This window comes from Taeniopygia guttata, chromosome 5, assembly GCF_048771995.1.
Source record: "Taeniopygia guttata chromosome 5, bTaeGut7.mat, whole genome shotgun sequence".
NCBI classification, from domain to species: Eukaryota; Metazoa; Chordata; class Aves; order Passeriformes; family Estrildidae; genus Taeniopygia; species Taeniopygia guttata.
The window spans coordinates 47,803,228-47,823,961 of record NC_133030.1 but is presented as its reverse complement, the minus strand read 5'-3'; the positions used below and the strand labels follow the sequence as shown (position 1 = coordinate 47,823,961).

Sequence of the window (20,734 nt, the reverse complement as noted above, 5' to 3'; positions counted from 1 at the left end):
CACAGGCTTCCTGTTTCATGGGGGCGTCCTGTGAACATCGTACCTGAAAATGAAAAATGACGCCTTGTGAGGTAATTCAGTGAAATAGAAGCCAGGGAAAACCCAAATAGGCTGGGCTGTGGTGTGTAGGTTGAAAACTGTTTCTTACCCCCTCATTCCTCCCACTCTTTCCTTTCCGAGTGAAAGACCCGGTCTGTGCCTGAACTTGCTATTCTGAATAACCTCTTATCTGCACTCAGTGACTGATGCTCACATCCTGTTTGCTACCAGCTTCGAACACCCTGAAGAGGGACATTTCTATTTCTGCTGGGTCTGTTTCAGTGAGTTTGCAGGCTGGCTCTATGCTGCTGCCTCTGTCATAGGCCTTTTGATTCTCTTCTGTGAATTTGAGGCAACTCACTTTTTCTTTACTGTTTCTATGAAATAGCAAAATTATTGTGGGATTTGGAGTGGCATCTGGAGAAATGAGGTAGAGTTTTAAACGGAGGAATAATTTATATTGAGTCAGGATTTGGTTAAGTATTTAGACTTTGATTAATGCTCTGCTAATGTAGAACTAGTCTGCCCAGGAAATAACATGAATGGACCTGTGAATTCTATTCTCGCCAAGATGTACGTTTTGATTAGGGACTTGCTAACTTCCTTGGAAAAATTGTAGATTTAAATACTCCTTTTTTGCACACCAATGAGTTCAGATATTATTTCTCTAATGTAATCACTTTGCTGTGTTTTATAATAAACTATCTGCACAAGTTCAAAGCTGTTTTACTGATGGAGGTGCTCAGGGAAGCTGATTACCCACTCTAAAATACACTTGATTCAGTGGCTCATGCTGTAGAAGTTTTCCATGGCAAGCTTTGTTGTGTCTGCTACTTCTAGTATTTTACCAGTTGCAAACTCTGTGTAGCCATGCTTGCAAAAATGTGGTCACCTAAAAAACTCAAGACAAAAAAACCCAAGACAAAAAAATCCTATAGTTGTCAAATCTATTTTTGAGATGGCTGTGTGGAGATAAATATTAAAGGGAGTCTTCTTACAGTTTTAATGAAGCTTACTGTGAATTAAACTTTGAAGACTAAGCAAGTTTATCTTCTTGCTTTTTTTACAAGCTTTTGCCTCTGCAGTAGACTTAAAGTGGGAGAAAATATAGGTATGTCTGAATGGCTCCCACAACAAAAAGCTCCTGCATTGTTCTTTTTAGCTTACTTCACCTTGAGGATGATTTGGATGAAACCTGACAATGTAGCTTTCTTTCTCACCTGTTTCTCTCTCCCTGACTTTGTAGTAGGCTGCTCATCCTCCTGGGGCTGGGTGCTGGTTGCCCAGCTGTAGCACAGTGGGGACTGGTGCCCTGCACTTTTCAGTGAGGGTGAGGGGATTGTGCTTGCTGCCAGGGTGGAAATGTATGTTTAACCCACGTGCCACAGGGGTCTCTTTGTGCTTGTGATGCCATGTCCCTGGCTATCTCCAGCCATCCATGGGCTGGAGCTGGTGTGGGAAGAAGCTTTGCACACTCTTGCACTGCTTTGGTCAGAGGAGACCAAAGGTACAGCCAGGACTGGGAGGGGGTGTCACTGACTGTGACATGGCAGTCAATGAAGACAGGTAGGTGGCTTAGCAGCCCACTCCCTGTCTCTAATTGCATATGTAATTTCCTTGCCATCTTGAGATTAGAGCCTCCATATGTTGGAAGGCTCCAGTGCAATTGAGGTGTGTTTTTAACTCTCCATGGCCAGCACTCCAGAAGATGCAGGAAGAGGTTATTGCCATAGATGGTAGTGCTCTGACTCTGCAGATGGTCCCAATAAGAGCTTGCTGCTCTCTGGCCAGTGTAGGTTTCAATGGTGTGCCTCTCAGGTGAGATTTCTTGCTCAATTTGTGTTACAGTAAAAATGAGATGCCAAATCCCACTAGGTGAGGAAAGCCCTTTCCCACAGGCACTGCAGTTCTAGTCCCACCAGGGTGCCCAGTGTCTAAGAGGGAGTGTGTGTACTGTAGCTGCTGGGTTTTGACCTCCCCACAGGAGGCTGCTTTGCTCCTAGAGTTAAACTGGTCCTTCCCTGGTTTGTCTTTATCACAGAGCCATTGATCTTACTGTTTAATTTAGGAGGTACTTCTCCAGAGGCTTGTGGTGGTACCTGGTGTTTGGGTGGAAGGACGATTTGTGTAGGCTGCTTGCAAAAATGCCAAGTCATGGTGAAGTCCCAGATTTTTTTGAGTCCATGAGGTTTCGGGTTATAATGTTTGGGCTGTTGAGGCTCCTGAACCAGGCCCTGCCCTGACTAGTTTATGCTGATTTGGATTGTGTGAAGGAGATGAAAACTTCACTGCAGTCATGAGTTGCTTCATTTTGGAGGATGTTTGCAGCATGGGGAGGTGTTTTATTTTGCTTTCTGGGGTTTCGTTCAGCCATGAGAAAGAGGAGGAAAGAGGAAGATAGTAAAAAATAGATATTTCTGAATCCAGCAGGGAAATGGGACACAAGCAGAATAGAATGTGTATGTAAGTAGCCAAAGTAATGTGAGTGTTGATGGATGTTGGTAGCTCTGAGGTCTCTGTTGCAGGAGGATGGTTATTCTTCAGCATGTGCCTGCTGGAGGTGACAGGGATCTGTTGAGGTAGCTGAGTGGGGCTTGGGATGGAGCACAGCTTTGTTTCTGTAAATAACCCAGGAACACTTGGAAACCCCACATCCAGGGAACCTCTCAAAAGATTTATCAAAGTGCCTGTTTCTTCTCCTCAATACATTGTGCAAACCAATATTAAACACTAAGCAAGGAAAAAACGTACATTAAATAAACAGTTATGAGGGAAATGGTGCAAATCCATTAGCTTTTGTCAAGTCTTCCTTTTTTCTATTTTTGTCACGGATAATGGATTTAGTACAACCTACTCCCTCTCACACATTTCTGCTAGCTGTTAACCCCTTCCCCTGGAAATTCACTCACTGGCTTATTTCGTCATTAATACAGCAGTAGGCAAAAAGTGACCTGTAAACCTTTAGCACAGATATAAGTGTTGAATAATTTTTTTAATATCTGTTCTGTGAAAGGTTGTTTTTAAATTGTCCCTAGGTTTTCATATATGATGTAACTATACATTTGTAAGAAAAGGCAATTTATGTATTTTCCAATTGTAGACAATATGAAGGGCATGGATAACCAGTGGTTATTTAAGTGAGTGCACCTCTGATATGAAATTAGCGCACCCCACTGAATGGAGTATTGGTCTGGAATCTTGGGAGTTTTTTTCCCTTTCTGCCATGGTTTTTATAGGTGACCTTGAGGATTTCTTTTTTTATTCTTTTGTTTCTGCGTCTTCTCAATTTTCTTTTCAATAGTGTAGGGATAATTGCACTTTCCATGTATACACAGAAATTCTATAGGCTGAAACACCATTATTAATGCTACTTGCTGCCTAGTTTCTCTCATGACTGGCCTGTGATTGCCAGTCATGATGACAGGCTTGTCTTCTGGGCTGTCCTGCTTTCCCAGCCCAGTCTCCCTGCATCTGTTTGATCTTGCACTTCGTTCCTCCCTTGCAGTGTCTCAGCCCATCTTCTTCAGCATCCGGGCTTTGCCTAGCCTGGGGAGACTTTGGGCAGTGTCTGGGGTTGCTAGGTACTGGCATGGAACAACATCAACTTTATATAGGAGGCTGGCATTGTTTAAGGGCTGTTAATGACACTGCTTTCTTCAGCTGCTTGCAGCGTTACTGGGTGGCAGTAATAGCTTTATAGGGTGGTTTGCATATAAACTCAACAAGGAGATACCTAACAAGCTAAATATGACTCTTAGAGCTGGGTGACGTAGTGCAACACCTGCTGAGCCTGTTGGAGGAATCGTTTTATGATGAGAGCAGTGGGAAGCTAATGTGGTGTAGGAGGTCCACTGATGGCTGTTAGCAGTCATTTTGTGTGAGCTTACCTGTACCAATGGACACGTGCTGGTGTGCTGGAGGAGCAGTGGACCAGCTGTGCCCATGGGCAGTGAGTCACCTTGACTGAAACAATGGTAGAGAATCACTCCAGACCTGGTGTTGAAGTGCCCCTTGCAGGATCAGGAGCCTGGACTCTGGAGACATGCTTTGGGTTGGCAGCCTTGGCTGCAGCACAGACTTGCTCGGTGTCTAGGTCATGCACTAGAAGACATTCCTAACTTCTCTGTACACATGAGGGGGAGTGCTGAGGAAAAAAATTGCTTTAAAGCCCACGAATGCCTTCATTTGTGTAAAACCCAAAAGCAGTCAGACCCGTGCCCGCTGTTCTTTTGCTCTACCTGTGGCAGGTCGACAAGGCCATAGGCTCTGTGCCTGTGATGCTACTAATGGGGCTCTCTGCAGGTTTGGGGAGGAGTGGGCAGCCTCAGAAGGCACTGCTGCAGAGGGCAGGGCTTTTCACTCTGAAAACACATTCAAGCACAGAGGTACAGAGAAAACTTCTGATGTGTCTTGTGCTGGTGAGATTTGAACTCCTTTAATATTGGAAGACCACTGGACAGTGTGCATTTTGGTAGCACTTTCTTGTGTTGCAGGATATTGTGCTGCATCTTGCCTCTGAAATAGGTTGAATTTTTTTGACTATGGAATACCACAGCCGTCCTTTTTCTCAGCTGTTACTTCTCTGTGCTGATGTGGCCTCTTTATTCCTATATCATTGTTTATTTGTGTGCTTGGCTTCCTTTTTGTTTTATTTAATTTTGAGACAAAGTAGTCCTTTTCCTCTCTAACCATACTTCCATTCTTAGGGAAGTAATACACCCACTCAGCTTCTCCAGTCAGAAAGACAGTGCCCATTTTGTGACTGGGAAGTACAGCAGAGACATGGAGGTGGTTCAAGTGGCTGCGTCACTTGGAGAAGAATCAGGCCACTTTCATAAAGTCAAATCAGGGAAATAAAAGGTTGACGGCTGGGTTGGTGTCTGGAGTAGCTCACTGAGCAAATGAGCTAAAATACCAAGAGATGAGTGTGAAAAAAAATACTTGGACTTGCATGGTTTGAAGTAATGGATGTTTTTACTTGGAGCAAAATAAGATTTAAAAAGCCCCAGTCTTTTGTTTTCTTGAGAAATGCTGATGATTTTTTGATGCAGCTGGCTTACTTGAGTTGAACACTGTACTCCAGCAAGCTTTTGCAACAAAACTTTAATTTCATGCATTAGATGAGCATATGTTTATGGTCATGTAATTGTGTTTTAGCTAGTCTCTTCTTGTCATGCTTCTTCACCTTTGTGCTTGAGCTGAGCTGTGACTGCTGCTTTACTGAGAAAAGGTTGAAAACATGCAGAAGTGCTTGTGTGGGTTTTGTTCTGCTGCATGCAGATACTACTTCAGATTTATTTCAGCTTGGTGTCAAGCTCTCGCCTAACATTGCCAGACTTTCCTTGGAAGAGCAGGGGAAATTTCTACTTTTCGTTAGGGGTCAGGGGATTTTTATGAAAATGAAAAGCTTAGTAAGCAGTTGTCACTGTCATTAAAAGGTCTAGAGTGCAGTTCTTTAAAGCTGGACGTAGAGAATTTCACTGGTCTGTGCTAGAAATGTTAAAAGAGAATGAGGAAAATCTACCCTTAAACTGTATGAACAGTTATTTGTATTTTTTATGTAAGGTTGCAGTGAATCTGAGGAATGCGTTTTGTAATAATAGGAATCCTTGGCAGTGGTTTTGTTTTTCTTTCTTTCAGAATTCCTTAGCTGTTATACTTCTTAATTAAAAAAAAAAAAAAGAAACAAATAAACAAAAAAAACCCAACAAAACCCAAACAAACAAAAAACCAAACAAAACCAAAAAAAATCCCAGAAAAAACTTAACTGACTTCAGATGATTCAATGCTTTGTTTGTGTGTTTCTGCAAAGAAGTTCAGTTGCTTATAAAAGGAGTAACTAGAGAACCCCCCAGACTCACATGCACATATAGGCAAGCTGTTATAGATGATAAAGTTTTAGTATTGTCTGTGACCACCCATAAAAAACTACTTACAACGTGAGAATCTGTGTAGGAGATCAGAGCAAGCAACATTATTACTTTCTTGATAACTTGAAATACCAGTGAGTAAATATAAGCAATACAGTTTTAAGCAGACCAGCAGACCAACTTAAATCTTAAATCTTCCTGGGTGCTTGCAAGGCAAATAGTTTAAAATTTGTCATGTAATATATTTTCCAAGTTTTGATACTAGTATGCAAATTCTGCCTCATCTAAATGAAGGAACTGGTTCTGAGTTGGTTCTGTTTTAGGAGTGAATTCATTTGAAGGAGCATGATTACTAACATGAGGGATGGGTAGTTTTACTAAAAAAGTAAGGCATGTGCTTGTCACCACTGTCTGCAAGTGAATGGCACAGAACTGGCCCTTGAGCATTGTTCCTGGTTGCACAGGTTCTCTCTTCTTGGATATGGAAAAACATCTCTGCCCTTGCCATCATAGAGCTGATTCAACACAGCATCAGTGGTCACAACAGGCTTGCATTTTCTAGTCTTGGTGAGTTCTGCAGTCATGAACCACTTCTTTCCCATAGTGGCAGGCAGCACAATGTTTGCAAACCTTCAAGGGTAGAGGTATATTTAATGAAGTATGTGTAATCTGTGTTGTATTGTGGGATGGCTTTGAAGCCACTTGGCAGGTTTCTTTGCTTAGTACAAGAAAGTTATTTAAGCAAGTCATTTTCTCCTGAGGTGGATTTTGGAGTGATTATTGTGTTCTTCTTGGTGCACTTCAGAGCTGAAGACTGGGTGTCATAAGGTGCAACTCAGAAAGTATTTTACTTGCCTTCTTTCTGCTTCTCAATTTCCTCATGAAAATACCTCACTTTTCTTGTTAAATATGTTTTTCATAGGTGAGAAAAGGGGAATTTGTGTTTAGGAGGAATTCCTGGTGACAGTTCGCTGTTCCTGGGAACCAACCAAAAACTTGTTTTAGTCATGGTTTCCAGAATTGCTCTGTCTTCTGTGTGACTGCAGTGTTGGTGGAGAGTGAAGTACCCTGCTATTTTTGTGGATAGGCTCTTCTATCATGCCCTGTCCTCTTGAGTGCTTTTGCAGGTCCTTGCTGCCTGACAACCTTGGGTGTGCTCTCACCACCCCCTTAGACTTCCTGCACAGGTGTGAGCAGTCAACAGTGACAGCAGTGTCAGCAAGGTGGCTGACGGCTTTGTGCTGCTACATTAGATGTGGTGCAGTCACAGAGAAATGTGCTTCTGGTCTAAAACAATTACCTTTTTCAGATTCTGGTCCTAGATGTAGTTACTCAAACAGTTGTTTTAAATTCTGTGGTGACATGCATAGTTCTATTATACAATTCTTTTTGCTCCTGTAGAAAACCCTTTTGTGGTCATATCGAACAGTTGGACCTGTAGAAGCTGTTGGACATTCCCATGGATAAGCATAGTGGCAGATCTGTGTGAAAAGTTCGATTCAAGCCTGCTGTTGCAGCATAACTGGACACAATGAGCTCAGGATAAATATTTCCTTAAAGTAAGAACCTTTAATACCCAGTAATCTCTCTATTATTACTTGCAAAGAGATCACCTGTTGTAACAACAGTAGGTTTATCCACCAGAGAAAACCTCTTGATGGTGAATTACTGACAACAAAAGGTTTCTAATCACTGAAGAAGATATTAGTGATATTCACAGGTCCTGTGTTAACAACTGCAGCAACCTACACTGAGTTAGACAGGGACAGATGTCATAGTGATGTGATTTCAGTATTTGATAGCTTGGGGCTGCAGATGTTAGTTGGTAATGCCCTTTGTTGAATAATAGGAAATTTCTGCTTTTTCTCTTTGCTTTTATGGCTAGTGAAGCCAATATAACATACTTTTCAGATAGTGTACATCTGCACCTCTTCAGTCTGTGTAGCTGCCTGATTCATACTGCTGATCATTTTGGTTCAAGAAAGCCTAGCCATGGCCACTCATCCCCTCCTGATCTGATAGTGGAGAAGGAAAATACAGATCTACTCAGTAGGCAGCTGTTGTTTGGGAGTAGCAAGGTTCTCAACTCAGAGCTGTGTTAAAATTCTCAGCCTGCTGGCATAGCTTAGGTGGGTGAGTGGAGCTGTGGAGTCGCTCGTGGGTGTCTTGTTTTGGTTTCTCTCCTCCCGGCCTCCAGGCACCTGTGTTGGTGTTCAGTCTCTTGTTGTCTCTGATTTCCCATGCACAGCCTGGCCTTTCCCTCAGGGCTGTCTGCCAGCCTTGCTGCCCAGCTCACCCCAGCCCCTGTACCCCTGCTCTGCCTCATACTGGTTTTGCCATTTTTCTTACCGGCCGCTTTCTGTCCAGCCAGAGTCCTGGTTTTCCTTTTTCAGTGTGCTGTTTCATGTGGTGCATCAGGATGCCACCAGGGCTCCTGCTACAGAAGGGAACAGCTCCCATTCTCCTCGCTGTGTCCCCACATCCCTCCTCTGCTTTGCCACAGCTCTCTGGATGCTTGTCACACCCTTCATGTGAGCCAGCTTAATGAATGTAAATTACATCAAACTGTGTGAGAAAAACAGTTTTCTTTGAGGAAAATGACTGAGATGGGCTTATGGAAGAAGGCCCAGGCACATGCAAGGCATCACAGAGGAAAAAAAATCTCCCTTTGGGCAGATTTCCCTTAGGGTTCTGTTCCCTTGGGGACCATCTTGGTGGTGATGCTGCTGCAAGAGATATGGGTACCTGGAGCTGCTCCTCCAGATTCAAAGTGAACATGTTACGAGAACTTCCAAAAGCAAAAATTGGAAATGCTGACATCTCCCTGAGCCTGTATTTTGTGGTTTCTGTGTCTATTCGCTTCCCAAAACTTTGTTTTGGCCAGACTTGTTTTTATAGTAGTGAAAACTCTGTGAAAAAGGTGGCATTCCTAACACCTTTCAAATCTGTGCTAAAATAACCAGGGAACAAAATTCTTCAAGTAAACACTATCTGGAATTTTCATATAGATGTGGCCCCTGCAGTACCAAAATGTGACCATGCAAACCCAATACCCTGGGTTGTGTATGTTTTCCCAGCCACTGGTCTTGGAAAGAGCTCAACATACAATTCTTTCAGTTGAGCTTTGGGCAGACAGTAGCTGATATGTGAGGCCAGGCAGTTAGTTGCAAGGTATATGGAGGCAAAATCTTTATAATGAGAAGTTTTACTAGTGGATAATGCTATTAATTCCCAACTATAACAACTGAAAGAGCTGACAAGCAGAATTTTAATTATTTTAAAACTTCAATTTTTTTTCAATTCTACTAAAAAATGGCCAAACATAATACTAATACGTTGTATAAAGTAGTATTTAAAAACTTCTATATGTAGTCCATTGGAAAAAGAAGCCAAGTGAACATTGAATGTTTCATGTACCTTTTCATGGCAATATACTGACTTTAGTGGCTGGGAGGCTGGGAGGGAATCGGAATTGGATATTTGAGATATGAGAGAGAAAATTTTTAAATAAATTGGGAGTTAGTACACAATATTGTGCACAATCTATATATATATTAAATGAGGAAAAAGGAGTAGCAATTTCTCCATATAAAAGACAATCAGGATTTTTTTTTTTTTTAATAATCAGTCAAACTTTCATGGGGTAACTCTGCATGTTTCTGTCTCTCCTCATCAGCACTTCTGAAGTAGTTTACCCTCAGTTTACTCTTGGACCACATGAAGAGGACTTGTAATAACATTCCCCAATTTTAAATCACCTTAACCGGGATTCAATGCAGAAGCTGTAACCTGTGTTTGGCAGGAAGGAGGTGCCTATGCCTGGCCCTGAGGGGAGGTGGCGTGTGGGGAGGTCTGAAAGCACTCCAAGTGCTGAGGAGATCGGGGGCTCTTATCCACTCCTCAGTCACTTGTTGCCTGGGAGACAAATGTAATCCAGAGATTTTTTTATTTTTGACCCTTCCTTGCTGGTTTTTGATTGGAGTCACTATTGACTTTTGGCTTGGAGGAGGTAGTGAAGCAGCACGCCAAGTGTCATAAGATGGAAATTAATCACTAACCGGTTCTGAGCTTCAGTGATTTCCTTTCCCGTGATTGCTCTGTATATGGGAAGACTAATGACACATCTGAACAGACAGTTAACAAAGCTCTTCACACCTTCCAACAGTCAAGAAGGTTTCTTAAACAGATGTCACTTCAGTTTTCCTTTTTCTTCATGCTCTGTTATGTGATTGTGGAAAAACAAAAATAACTATCTTAAAAGAGAACATTGCAAAGTTGGCAAGCTTTGTCTTAAATTACATTTGTTTTTGCTGGTAAATTATAAGTCAGTTCAGTTGCAGAGAAAATATAGTAAATCTGCCTTCCCAGTGTTTTTTTTTTTTTTAAACGAGGAGTGTACTTCTCAATATTTTTTGTGAGAGTTCCTGTTTTTCAATGAGATTAATTTTGGCTTTTGCAAGAATATGGGTAAGCCACACAAATTTATCTTAGCAGTAATGAAAGGTTTTGAAGTTACTCTTCAGTAGTGTCTTCATATTGTAAGGCCCTCAGCTTAAACTTAACTGATGGGTTTTGGGGAGTTATCTCCTCCAGGAAGATGAAAAGGCTGTCTTGGAAGTAAATGAAAAAACAGAGAAGTTTGAAAACAATATATTGTGTTCCACTAAGTACAAATAAGGTATTTAAGTGTAGCTTTTTTTTATAAGCTTATCCCATGCTGTAAGAAGTAAGGAATCCAGCAAAGGTTTTCTTCTGAAAAATTTTCCTAGTTTTGCTCATTGCTTGCTTAAAAGGAAATTTTATGTTCTTAGTCTGGGTCTTGGCTACAGCATGGAAGTGGAATTTGGGATGCTTGGATTCTATTTTTGACTCTGTCCTTTGCCTAAAAATCACTTACTGGGCTTGTCATGTGTCTGGCTCATTGTCCCATATTTTAAGAGGGCTAAGCGTAACAACCTCCTTATGCAGACTGCTGTGAGAAGTGTGGTGCACCGCTTCCACAGCTGACAGCAGCACTGGGTCTCTCAGTTGTCGACTGTAGTGCTTTACTGAGATGAGAGCCAAAGAGGCTTTTGCTTGCTGTCTCTTTGGCCCCTTTAGTCTTGGCCTTTTTTTGCCATATCAGGGCCTTGCTTTATTTCAAGAGCTGGAAGGTGTCTCCCCTTAGACTCTTTTGTGGCCTCCTGGTAGGGCAGCTTTGGGCAGTAAAAGGATGGATGGTCTTGAACTCTGGAAGCCATCCTGCAGAGTCTTGACACCATGCTCCTGTTCCACCAGAGCAGCATAAAGAATCCTGGCTTTATGACAGGATGACAGGAGACTGTCACAGCTCCTGTGGGTTGTGCTGCCTGCTCTCCTCTCCTTTCAAGCTAAGTCTCACATGGTGCTGGAAACTTTCGAGGTACACATGCAGCCATCCAGGGACATTGAGGAAGACTTTTCATTTCTTTTTGGGGAGGAGAATTTAGTGCAGATTTGCTCTCTGTAAGCACGTTGTATGTTGCACTGTGTATCCTAAAGCTGTCCATGGGGCAGAGGAGCACTTAGGAGGTGGTAGGGCAAAGATACAAATTTTCAAAAATTTGTCCAGTTTTGGTCTTCTGTATGATTTAAGAAAATAATGTCCTTCTTCTGATGTGATTCTGTGTGTGTGTGTGCTTGTTCTTTAACATGTTAACTGAGAGCTTTGTTTCACTGAGAAGTTGAAGCAGAGAAAAGGGATAGTCCTGGGTTGAAAAGTAGCTAGAGGCAGTAACACAGCCTCCCTCACCTGTTCCAGAAAGTATCAACATTTACAAAAAAACTTTAGCATAAGGCCTTGAAAGCCTGCCAGTTGAGTTTAGTCAAGTTAGGATTGGTGTTTGCTTATGTATGATCAAGACTGCTCCTGAACTATCATTCCATATGCTTTCATAGTGAAGCTGAGGCAAAGTTTTCATATTTGTTTGAGAACTCACACAAAACAGTCCAAAATATCATCAGCCAGACCTCTGATGGGATTGAGACGAGTAATGAAATTGGACTGCTTGTAACTGGAAAATAAACACTGAATTTTAGTGTAATCTTTGCCTTACAGATTAACTGCTTGTGTTTTTCCTTGTATGAAAGGGTAATTACAATAACTGTTGTTTTAGCTGATCATAATTTCTCAACACCCTTAAATGGTTATACTCTGGTTATACTGTGGGCTCTTTTTTTTTGTTGTTGTTGTTTTGGTTCATTGGTTTGTTTTGGGGTTTTTTGGTATTTTTTTCCCCTCTGGGGAGAAAAGATGATTAATTTCCTCTTGTAGTATAATGTCATTGATGTCATGTGGGTTGGAGGATTAAGTCCTTTTATTTTTAAAACAGTTGCTAGTGTGTTTAACCCTCTCCTTTTTAGCCTTGTTTCTGTTTGTATAACAGCAAAAGGAAAAGAAAACCACTTCCAAAAACAAGATACTTCTCTTCAAAGTTTCTCTTTAACAGTTAACTGTAGCTTCTTATTTTTCCAATATGAGGTGACTGGAAAATTGCTAGATATTATTAAATCATATTAACTAGTAACAAGAGAGAGGGAGGAAAGAGCAACCAAACATTCATTCTTTTTTTCCCTCAGAATTGTGATTTAAATAATATAGTCATAATACATTATTAATGGAGCAATAATCTCTGGCAAGCAAGTTATATTCACTTCTGTCAGACAAAAAACCCAAACCCACTGCTTTTCCTGACAAAAACTGCTAAATAAGTACGCTGTGCCGTTAGATCAAATATTTGATTTTTTAAAAATTCTTTTCTCTTTGCAGAGTATTGGAAAGGGGTCCTTGTGGTGTATAGACCCAGAATATAGACAAAATCTTATTCAGGCTTTGAAAAAGACACCCTATCACCCATATTCGCATGTGTTCAATACACCTCCCACATCTCCTCAGGCATATCAAAGGTAAGAACTAGATGCATTTTACAACTCTAAATGTTTTCCTGTGGTGTTGGGTATGGTTCTTGGGAAAGACATTAAATGTAATCGAGTGATGCAGTTTGGAACGTGCTAGTGCAGAAAGCCCGGGAGCGCGGTGCTGGCGTGGCCTTGTTCGTGGCCTTTTACCTGCTCATGCCCCTGCTGGCATCAGCGCGTTCCCGAGCAGAGCCTGCAGGCTTCCTGCGACAGCCCTTTGGCAGAGGAGCGCCTGAAATAAAAATGCAGATAAGCAAATGGAGAGCTCTGAAGTGCCCACTTATCCCATTTGCTGAGGGCACGATTCCCTCACTCAGGGGAAATGGGCTCGTTCTTTTCCCGGGGGAGCTGAGGGCCGATGTTGCCTGTGCGGTCGCAGGATGCCCACCAGGTTGAGCTGGTGCCCGGGTGGCTTGACCAGCCCTTGGTGGTGGATGGGTGCCTGTGGTGGCCCTTAGGATTAACCTGGATTTTCTCCTTTGCTTCAGTGAAACAGACGTGGGGTGGAATTTTTCTGTTCTGTTCTGTTTTGTGTTTTTTTGATCTGGCATTCATTTACGACCAGTGTTAGCAAAGAGACAATAATCTATGGCTGCCATCCGCGAGGCAGGAAAGCAGGCGCTGAGTTTTAGCAGAGCTGCTTTCTCCTCGATGCCAGTGAGGGCCGGGATGCGGTTCATGGCCCGTGCTGGGGAAGGTGTGATGAGCCGGCTGCAGCAGGGCCCGCAGCAGCACGGGACTGAGCGGTGACGGTGGCGGCTGTCGTGGCAGCTGAGGTGGTTCTTACCATTTCTCCGCCTTAGCCCGGGAGGGCCGCGGCCGGGGCGGGCGGCGTGCTGGTCGCCGTGGCGACGGGGCGTCTCCGCGGCAACGCGCGGGCGGGCGGCGCTGCCGCCTCACGGCGCCGCGGGGCTCGGCCGCGCCGCTGCCGCGGTGCCGGCGGTCCCGGCACGGCGCTGGGAACGGGACCCTGGGCCCCTCTTGTGTCGGGGGATCGCCCCGGTGGCCGGGGTGCCCCTGGACCCCTGGCTATTTCTGTGGAAACCAGAGTGTGACCAGGGCTGCCGGGTCCCGAGGCGGTGCAGCTCGGCTGTCCCCGTGTTCCGTGGGGTGCAGGGGAAACACTGTCCCTAGTACCACCTGTGGAAGTATCCCCCACTAATGTGCTCTGCAGAAGGACAGATAAATAATTTAGATAATGGATTAAAACTGTAATTTGTGCATTTGAACAAATCATGTTTCTGGCCCTTCCTTTATTGTTACTGCTGCCTTTTTGAGAGTATTTTAATTATGCTCATAGAGATTTATTGATAAATTCTCATACTGAGTAGAGGTGTAATGGACATCTGGCATAGAAATGGAGGGATTTTGATCCCTTCTAACCCCCAGAAACAAAAAAAATTCAGCATACACATGCAGTTGAAAGCCAGAGAATCTCCCATTTTTTTATGGCTGAAGTGACTGTTGACTCAGTGGGCTAGGTTTGCCAGAACCTCTGTGTAATTTGGTGACAGATGTTGGCAGCAGCGACATGGGCAGCTCTTCTAGGCTGGGCTGAAGGAAGCAATGCAGCAGCACTGCTGTGGGCAGTCCTTGCAGGGGCGAATCCTTAGAGACACTCTGTCTGGGTGTCAGGGAGTGCACAGGGGCGTAGCTACCCTGTGTCCTACACAGCCGTGTGCCCGCTGCTGCCCTGTCCTCATCCTGCACAGCCGTGTGCCCACTGCTGCCCTGTCCTCATCCTGCACAGCCGTGTGCCCGCTGCTGCCCTGTCCTCATAATGCACAGCTGTGTGCCCGCTGCTGCCCAGTCCTCATAATGCACAGCCGTGTGCCCGCTGCTGCCCTGTCCTCATCCTGCACAGCCGTGTGCCCGCTGCTGCCCTGTCCTCATAATGCACAGCCGTGTGCCTGCTGCTCCTCTGTGCTTATCCTGCACAGCCTGTGCCCGCTGCTGTCCTGTCCTCATCCTGCACAGCTGCATGCCTGCTGCTGTTCCGTGCTTGCTGCGTGTGGCAAAGGATGCCTGCAGAGTCACAGACCTTGGACAGAGGTTGTGCTGCCCTCTTCCACTGGGGTGTGTGTCCAGAACTTCATAGCCTGTTTTCATGAGTGGGAGAAGAGAGGAGTACTGGCAGGTGCCAGGTCCCAGTATGGGATTTAAGAAGTGGGTTTCAATCTCTACGTGTTTTCAGCACTACCTAGTGTAGATGAGCAGGGGAGAAGGAGGGATCGAGTGAAACACTGACAAACGAGTCCCAAAGCTGAAAGGGAAGGTTTTTTTCCTTGGAGCCCATGAGATGTCTGAGCTGCTGCTACACTGCTTGTGCTGCCAAGTGCTTTGGAGTCTTCCTTGTAATGACTGCCTCATAAAAAAAAGAGCTTGTGTGGTTGAAGGCGCAAATGCCTTGCAAATACAGCGAAGGCCAGGTTTTATATGACAAAATTGTGGTCTCACTGTTACTCTTAGTTGGCTATCTTTCAGCATTTCCTCTGTTAAATACAACTTAATATCCCCTTAGTATTCTTAAATATGTATTCATTCTGCTGCTGCTAATGACTGGTGAAACGTCAACATGAAGCTGGTCTAGGATATCAGTGACTTTTGAATTAATTCTGGATTGGCAGTTACATGGTAATTTTCTGAATATATTTCCAATATATTCTCAACTTTCCCTGTGCATTTGGAAAAAAACAGTAATCCCATGTGTAAGTGATTGCTTTCTCATGTGTACAAAGACTTCAGTAGGGGTAGAAAATGTAAATCCACTCCACCATAGTCAGATCTCCAGAGCAATACATTGTCATAGTAACAAATTCCGAGGGGAATTTTTCTTATGGTGAATACAGTACATCTAGAAAAAATCCTTAGGTGGCAGAGGTTTGGCTGTCTGTCCATCTTATGTAATGGAAGTCCACAACTAAGAGAAGCTGTGTCATTTAATATTAATTAAATATATCTGGAACCAGATAATTTGCCAATATTATTCCTGCCTCTAGGAAGAAGGTTTGTAAGGGTCGGTTGGTGAAATTCCACAGGGGCAAATTGACCTATTCCTTGTCTTTATCAGACGTTTTAAAAGAACAAAGATGCACAAGTGAATCACGTGTTCTGTTTAGTATCTGCATAAGCAGCTTAGGGTTGAATTTAGCGCAGAGTGGAGGAATGCATTGTAAAAATATCCCAAGCATGATGATTACTGAATACACAAAATTCTCCTTTTCCTGAACAGAGTTAATTGCATCAGGTAATTCAGTTTCATGACTTCAGTAGAGCATCCTGCATAAATGTGACAGGGGTGGACCTTTTATGGAGGAGTTTCATGATGCAAACCCATGCATTTGGATGGCTGAGTGAGAGTTATACCAGTATCATTTGAGATAAAAATGACTTAAGCCATGACATTTGGACTACATTGGTTTCCATGTATAGAAGACATTTTGGGGGAAAAGGCAACCTTGCTGTGTTTGTACATACAAAGGAACTTCAGACTGCAGTTGTCTGGATTGCTGCTTCAATTCAGGGCAAAGATTACCTGTAAGCTGTAAGAAGAGAAAAAGTAGAACATCACAAGGTGAATTATTTAATTTTAATTGGCTTGGACGTGTGTCCTTAAAACACAGTACTTGCAACAAACAAAACCCCTTGGTTTTTTGTCTGGTTCTTCTAATTGAAGCATGTGTCATAAAGCATGTCATTTATGATGAATTTCAAGAGCAAACTAACACTGATACACTTCATTACAAAGGAGAATCTCTCCTTGGTGTTGAAAAATACGTATGTTGGACTAATGTGTTTCTTCTTAAATTTTACAATTATTTTGGCAATAGCAACTTAGAAATATATTTATAGACACACACTTGGTTAAGTAAGTGTACAAGTCAGTGCCCTGATACTTCATCTGTGTGTTTTATTTCCAGATTTCTGACTCTAACTGAAATGTAGTTGGGATTTTCTCTTCTAGTTGTGCTTGGAGGAGTCTTGGAATGTTTTTTTTCCTCCTGTGTATATTACATGGGGCTATTTCTCAATTGCATTTCTCTTTGTACTGCTGAAAACTATCAGGAAGTGTAATCTAAAATAACAGAAATTATTATTTTCACAGAGTAATAAAAATATTTGAAAATTCAGGTGATTATCCAGGAATATTGGCTTTATAGACTTGTATATAATTATTTCATGGCTTTTCATTTTTTCAGTGTGTTTTCCTAATTGTACTTTATTAGAGCAGTGTCAAATGTTGACAGATCTGTCCAGTAGCTGATGAAATTGCTAACCTGCCCAAGATAGAAACTAAAGAGGTATTTCTTTCTTGAGCTGCCCCAGACTGCCTTTTCATAAAGGCTTTGTTTGGTTCCTTGTTAGCTTGCTCCTTCCCGTAGGAACGGCTCCTTGGGTGAGCTTGGGTCTGCTTCAGGAAGGATTGAGACCCCAGACAGACTTGAACTAGGCTTGTGCTTGGCTTTGGACATGGAGTCCACCTGTGCACATCATAGCATTTGTGTCAGAAAAATACATCTGGCATCCATCACTGCGTTTCAGCCAGGTTGCCGTCTGTAGAGAGGATTTGAGCCTTGCAGGGCAGGAGCCAACAGGAAACAGTGTAACAAAAACTAACCTGCAGGAGCTTTGGTGGTTGTAGGGTGCTCGGCGTTCGTGGCATCTGCTGGTGGTTGTGGAGCAGATGCTGCAGAGCCACCCCACCCTGCCCCAGGCTCCCAGACAGTGCTGCAGCTTTGGTGATGGAGAAGAAACAGGCCCTGCAAGGAGTCAGCTGAAAACCACCTCTGCTGCTTATGTGGAGGCACTTCCCAGAACATTTGTGTGTGGCTTTGTCATCTGGTTTTGCACTCTGCTTCCCTTGGTGAAGTGTAGGTTATGGAGGTAGGCCAGTGGATCACAGTGAGCCTGCACGTTCATGAGTGACCATACATTTTATGAAACAGTGCTAACCTGGGATTTCAGAAATTTGGAGTGGTTACTGTTTTATTGAATTTAGTGTCTCTTTAAGGCATTTCCTTTTGCTCCTGTTAGATTTCCAAAAAAGCTATGAGCTCCTTAAACTTCTCCATTGTCTTGTCTTTTGATACCTCTTTCTGATAGAAATATTCTTTATCCCAAGGTTAAGATTAGAAAAAGGGACTTTGTAGTTATGAACCCTTGTCTAACTTACGAAATCTATTTGTTGAGACGCAGGGAAAGATTTGTGAAACATGGTGGCTAAAGCTTTGTTCCCAAAAATCCAAGTTTCATGAATCACTGTGAGAAAGCGATGGCCGTCACTGTGAGCTCTGTGGTAAACGGCAGGAGAGGTGGCCTGGGCATGCTTACATTTGCATTTGTCTATTTTAAGATTGAAAACACTCAGTCTTATCACTGAGTCCTGGCTTTCTGCTTTCATCTCCCCAGTGGGAGCCCTCCCACGTGCTGCAGTGGGAGCTCCCAGGCAGTGTCTGCTGGGGCCTTGCTGGACCCACGCTCCAGATCCCTGTGTGCTGCAACTCGCTGTTGGGATGCAGTTTGCATGCAGCACCCTTAGGATGGGGAACTTGGAAGCTGTTCCAGAGGTGTGAAATGGGCAGCTGGTATTGATCAGCTGCTGAGGAAAACACTGGAACAACTCCTTCAAATATTTACAGGTTTTGATTTTACTATCACAGCTTCCACCTTTTGCAGTTGTTTACTGAAGCTAAACCTGCATCAAAGTTGTAGGGTTATCACATCAGACAAATTATAAGCACCCCTCCTGTCTGTACACACAATAAGTTGAGATCAGAAATGATACCTGACCATTTGGGGAAGCTGGTGAAACAACCTTTTCCCATTTGCTAAAAGACTTTGCAGGATGTCTCTTGTAAAAAAGACACAATTTAGTTGTCCTTTGCAGTCTGGAAACGTGGATTTAATTCTGTGTTACTCTTTTTGCTTTTGATAGAAAATGAAGCTGACATATAGAAGTCTGATATTAATTTCTGTGCATGTTACAATCACGTTATCAAGAATGATCTAACTATTTTACTTCCTATGCAGAGTCAGAATGAGTTTTCTCGTCTTGGTGTAGTGTTAAGGTGGAGTCTTTGGGGGGAATTTTTGTTTTGCCGTTTTCATAGTTTTGTAGTTTGTGAGATCACAGAGAATATAAGTTCTTCTAAAGTGTGCCCTCTGCCATCATCATATGCCTTAATTTGAAGAGCGTCTATACTTCGGGATTATGCTGCTTTATTTCTGTTTTCTGGCAAGTTAGACAATACTGGTTTCATTTGGTGTCAGGTATGAACAGCAAAGAGAACTTTTGCTTAAGTGAATTCACTGATAAGTGCATAAATATTTGAGAATTTGTCAATCCAAGATTTGGATTCTAATGTGTTACCGGTTCTTTAGCTATTAGACTTCTGTGATTCCATTGAACATAGTTTCATGAAACAAAATCAACTCTTCCTACCTTTTAAAAGGCTTTTTTTTTTTTTCGTTTTTTACCTGACAGCATGAAGGATGTGTAGGGAGGAAAGATAAATTTGGACAGTTGGCTTCAGATCCTGAATAGAAAAGGAAGAGCAGAAAGTCTGAATCTGATCTGTCTAACACAATAGTTTCATGCAGGAATGGCTGGTAGAAATACAAATAACCCTCTAATCACATCTTCATTCCTCTCAAAATTAGTGACATGCTTCTGAGCCTTCTCAGCTGAAATGTTTTTAATTCTTTCTCATTCATACCCCTAAAAAGAAAAAATATCATGTTTTCAATTTGCCAAATACATGAAGATTTGGTTGAGTCTGTGTTTTATTTGCATGTGTTTAGACTTTTGGTAATGTACTGTAAAGCAGAGTCCTTAGTCTGTCATCTTTCTCTAGATGCCATGCAGACACCAGCATTTTGTTTTATGTTGTTATTTTTCATGGTTCCGTTTGTTGAACAGTCTTTCCAGTTATTTGGTTTCTTAGGCTCTTTTTCCTCTCCTGTGCCTTCTGTAGATAAATATAGCCTTATTCCAAAGATAACTTGGAATGGTACCGTAGATATTTCCACTAAGTTCATGGGAAAAAGAAAGTGTAGGGATATGTTTTGAAATTTTTGTTACTTTGTTTGTAAAACCCTCTGTAGGCCTGGGTGTTTCCCTCTGAAAAGTTTCAGAGTGGGCTCATTGACAGAGCTGTGAGTTGCTGGCTGCAGGAACTTGAAGCATGTGGGTGCTGTGCTTCTGAGACTGTCTGCAGCTCCTCGTCCCTCTTCCTTGCTGCCCCCAGAGCGTGTGCAGGTAGGACAGGGCTGCACAGTGCATGAGCTGTGTGCTGTAGCAAAGAGCAGAGGGTGTGAGGGACATCTCACCTTCAGTCCCTGGGCAGAGCGGGTGGATGTGGCACCCTTCATGCCATTAACAGCCATTGTGTCACTGTGACAGCTGCAGCAGTGGTGTGGATGGGGAGGCCAGTGCAGTGTTCAGGAACAGTTCACTGAAGTTTTAGTAGTTGAAAATTCAGACTCAGGAAGGAGTGTTTGTGCAATGAACAGTGGTCACACGTTTGTTAATCATATAATATTACAGCTGTGTAAATAATCTGACTTCTGCATTTGGAAACAGACTCCTGAAGCTATGGAAGCCACAAATGGTATCATAGTGTGTCACATCTTGCTGCTCTTGGATTATGAAAACATTTTTTTGTATTTCTGTAGCTCAAGTTAAAATTTTAAATTTAGTTTTAATTATGCTTTTGTATTTTCTTTTAGATTTTATTCACTTCTCTATTCATTATTGGACTTTCCTTTGGTGCTTGTATAACGAAAAATTGTCAAGGAAAGTCATGTTATTTGTAGTTCTGTTGTAATACTAATATTCATAGAACAATTTTTAATGTTACCCTAATAGTGATAAACTACTAGTAAAAAAT

General features: G+C 42.7%; 1 protein-coding gene across 10 annotated transcripts in view; it reads left to right on the top strand.

Moving 5' to 3' along the window:
- FOXN3 (forkhead box N3) overlaps positions 1 to 20,734 on the top strand; it is a 207,322-nt gene that overhangs the window by 89,686 nt on the left and 96,902 nt on the right. For all 10 annotated transcript variants that reach the window (XM_030274834.4, XM_072930333.1, XM_030274833.4 and 7 more), the window contains one exon: positions 12,697 to 12,833. In XM_030274834.4, coding sequence (XP_030130694.1) covers positions 12,697 to 12,833 — 137 coding nt within the window. The remainder of the gene's footprint in view (positions 1 to 12,696; positions 12,834 to 20,734) is intronic.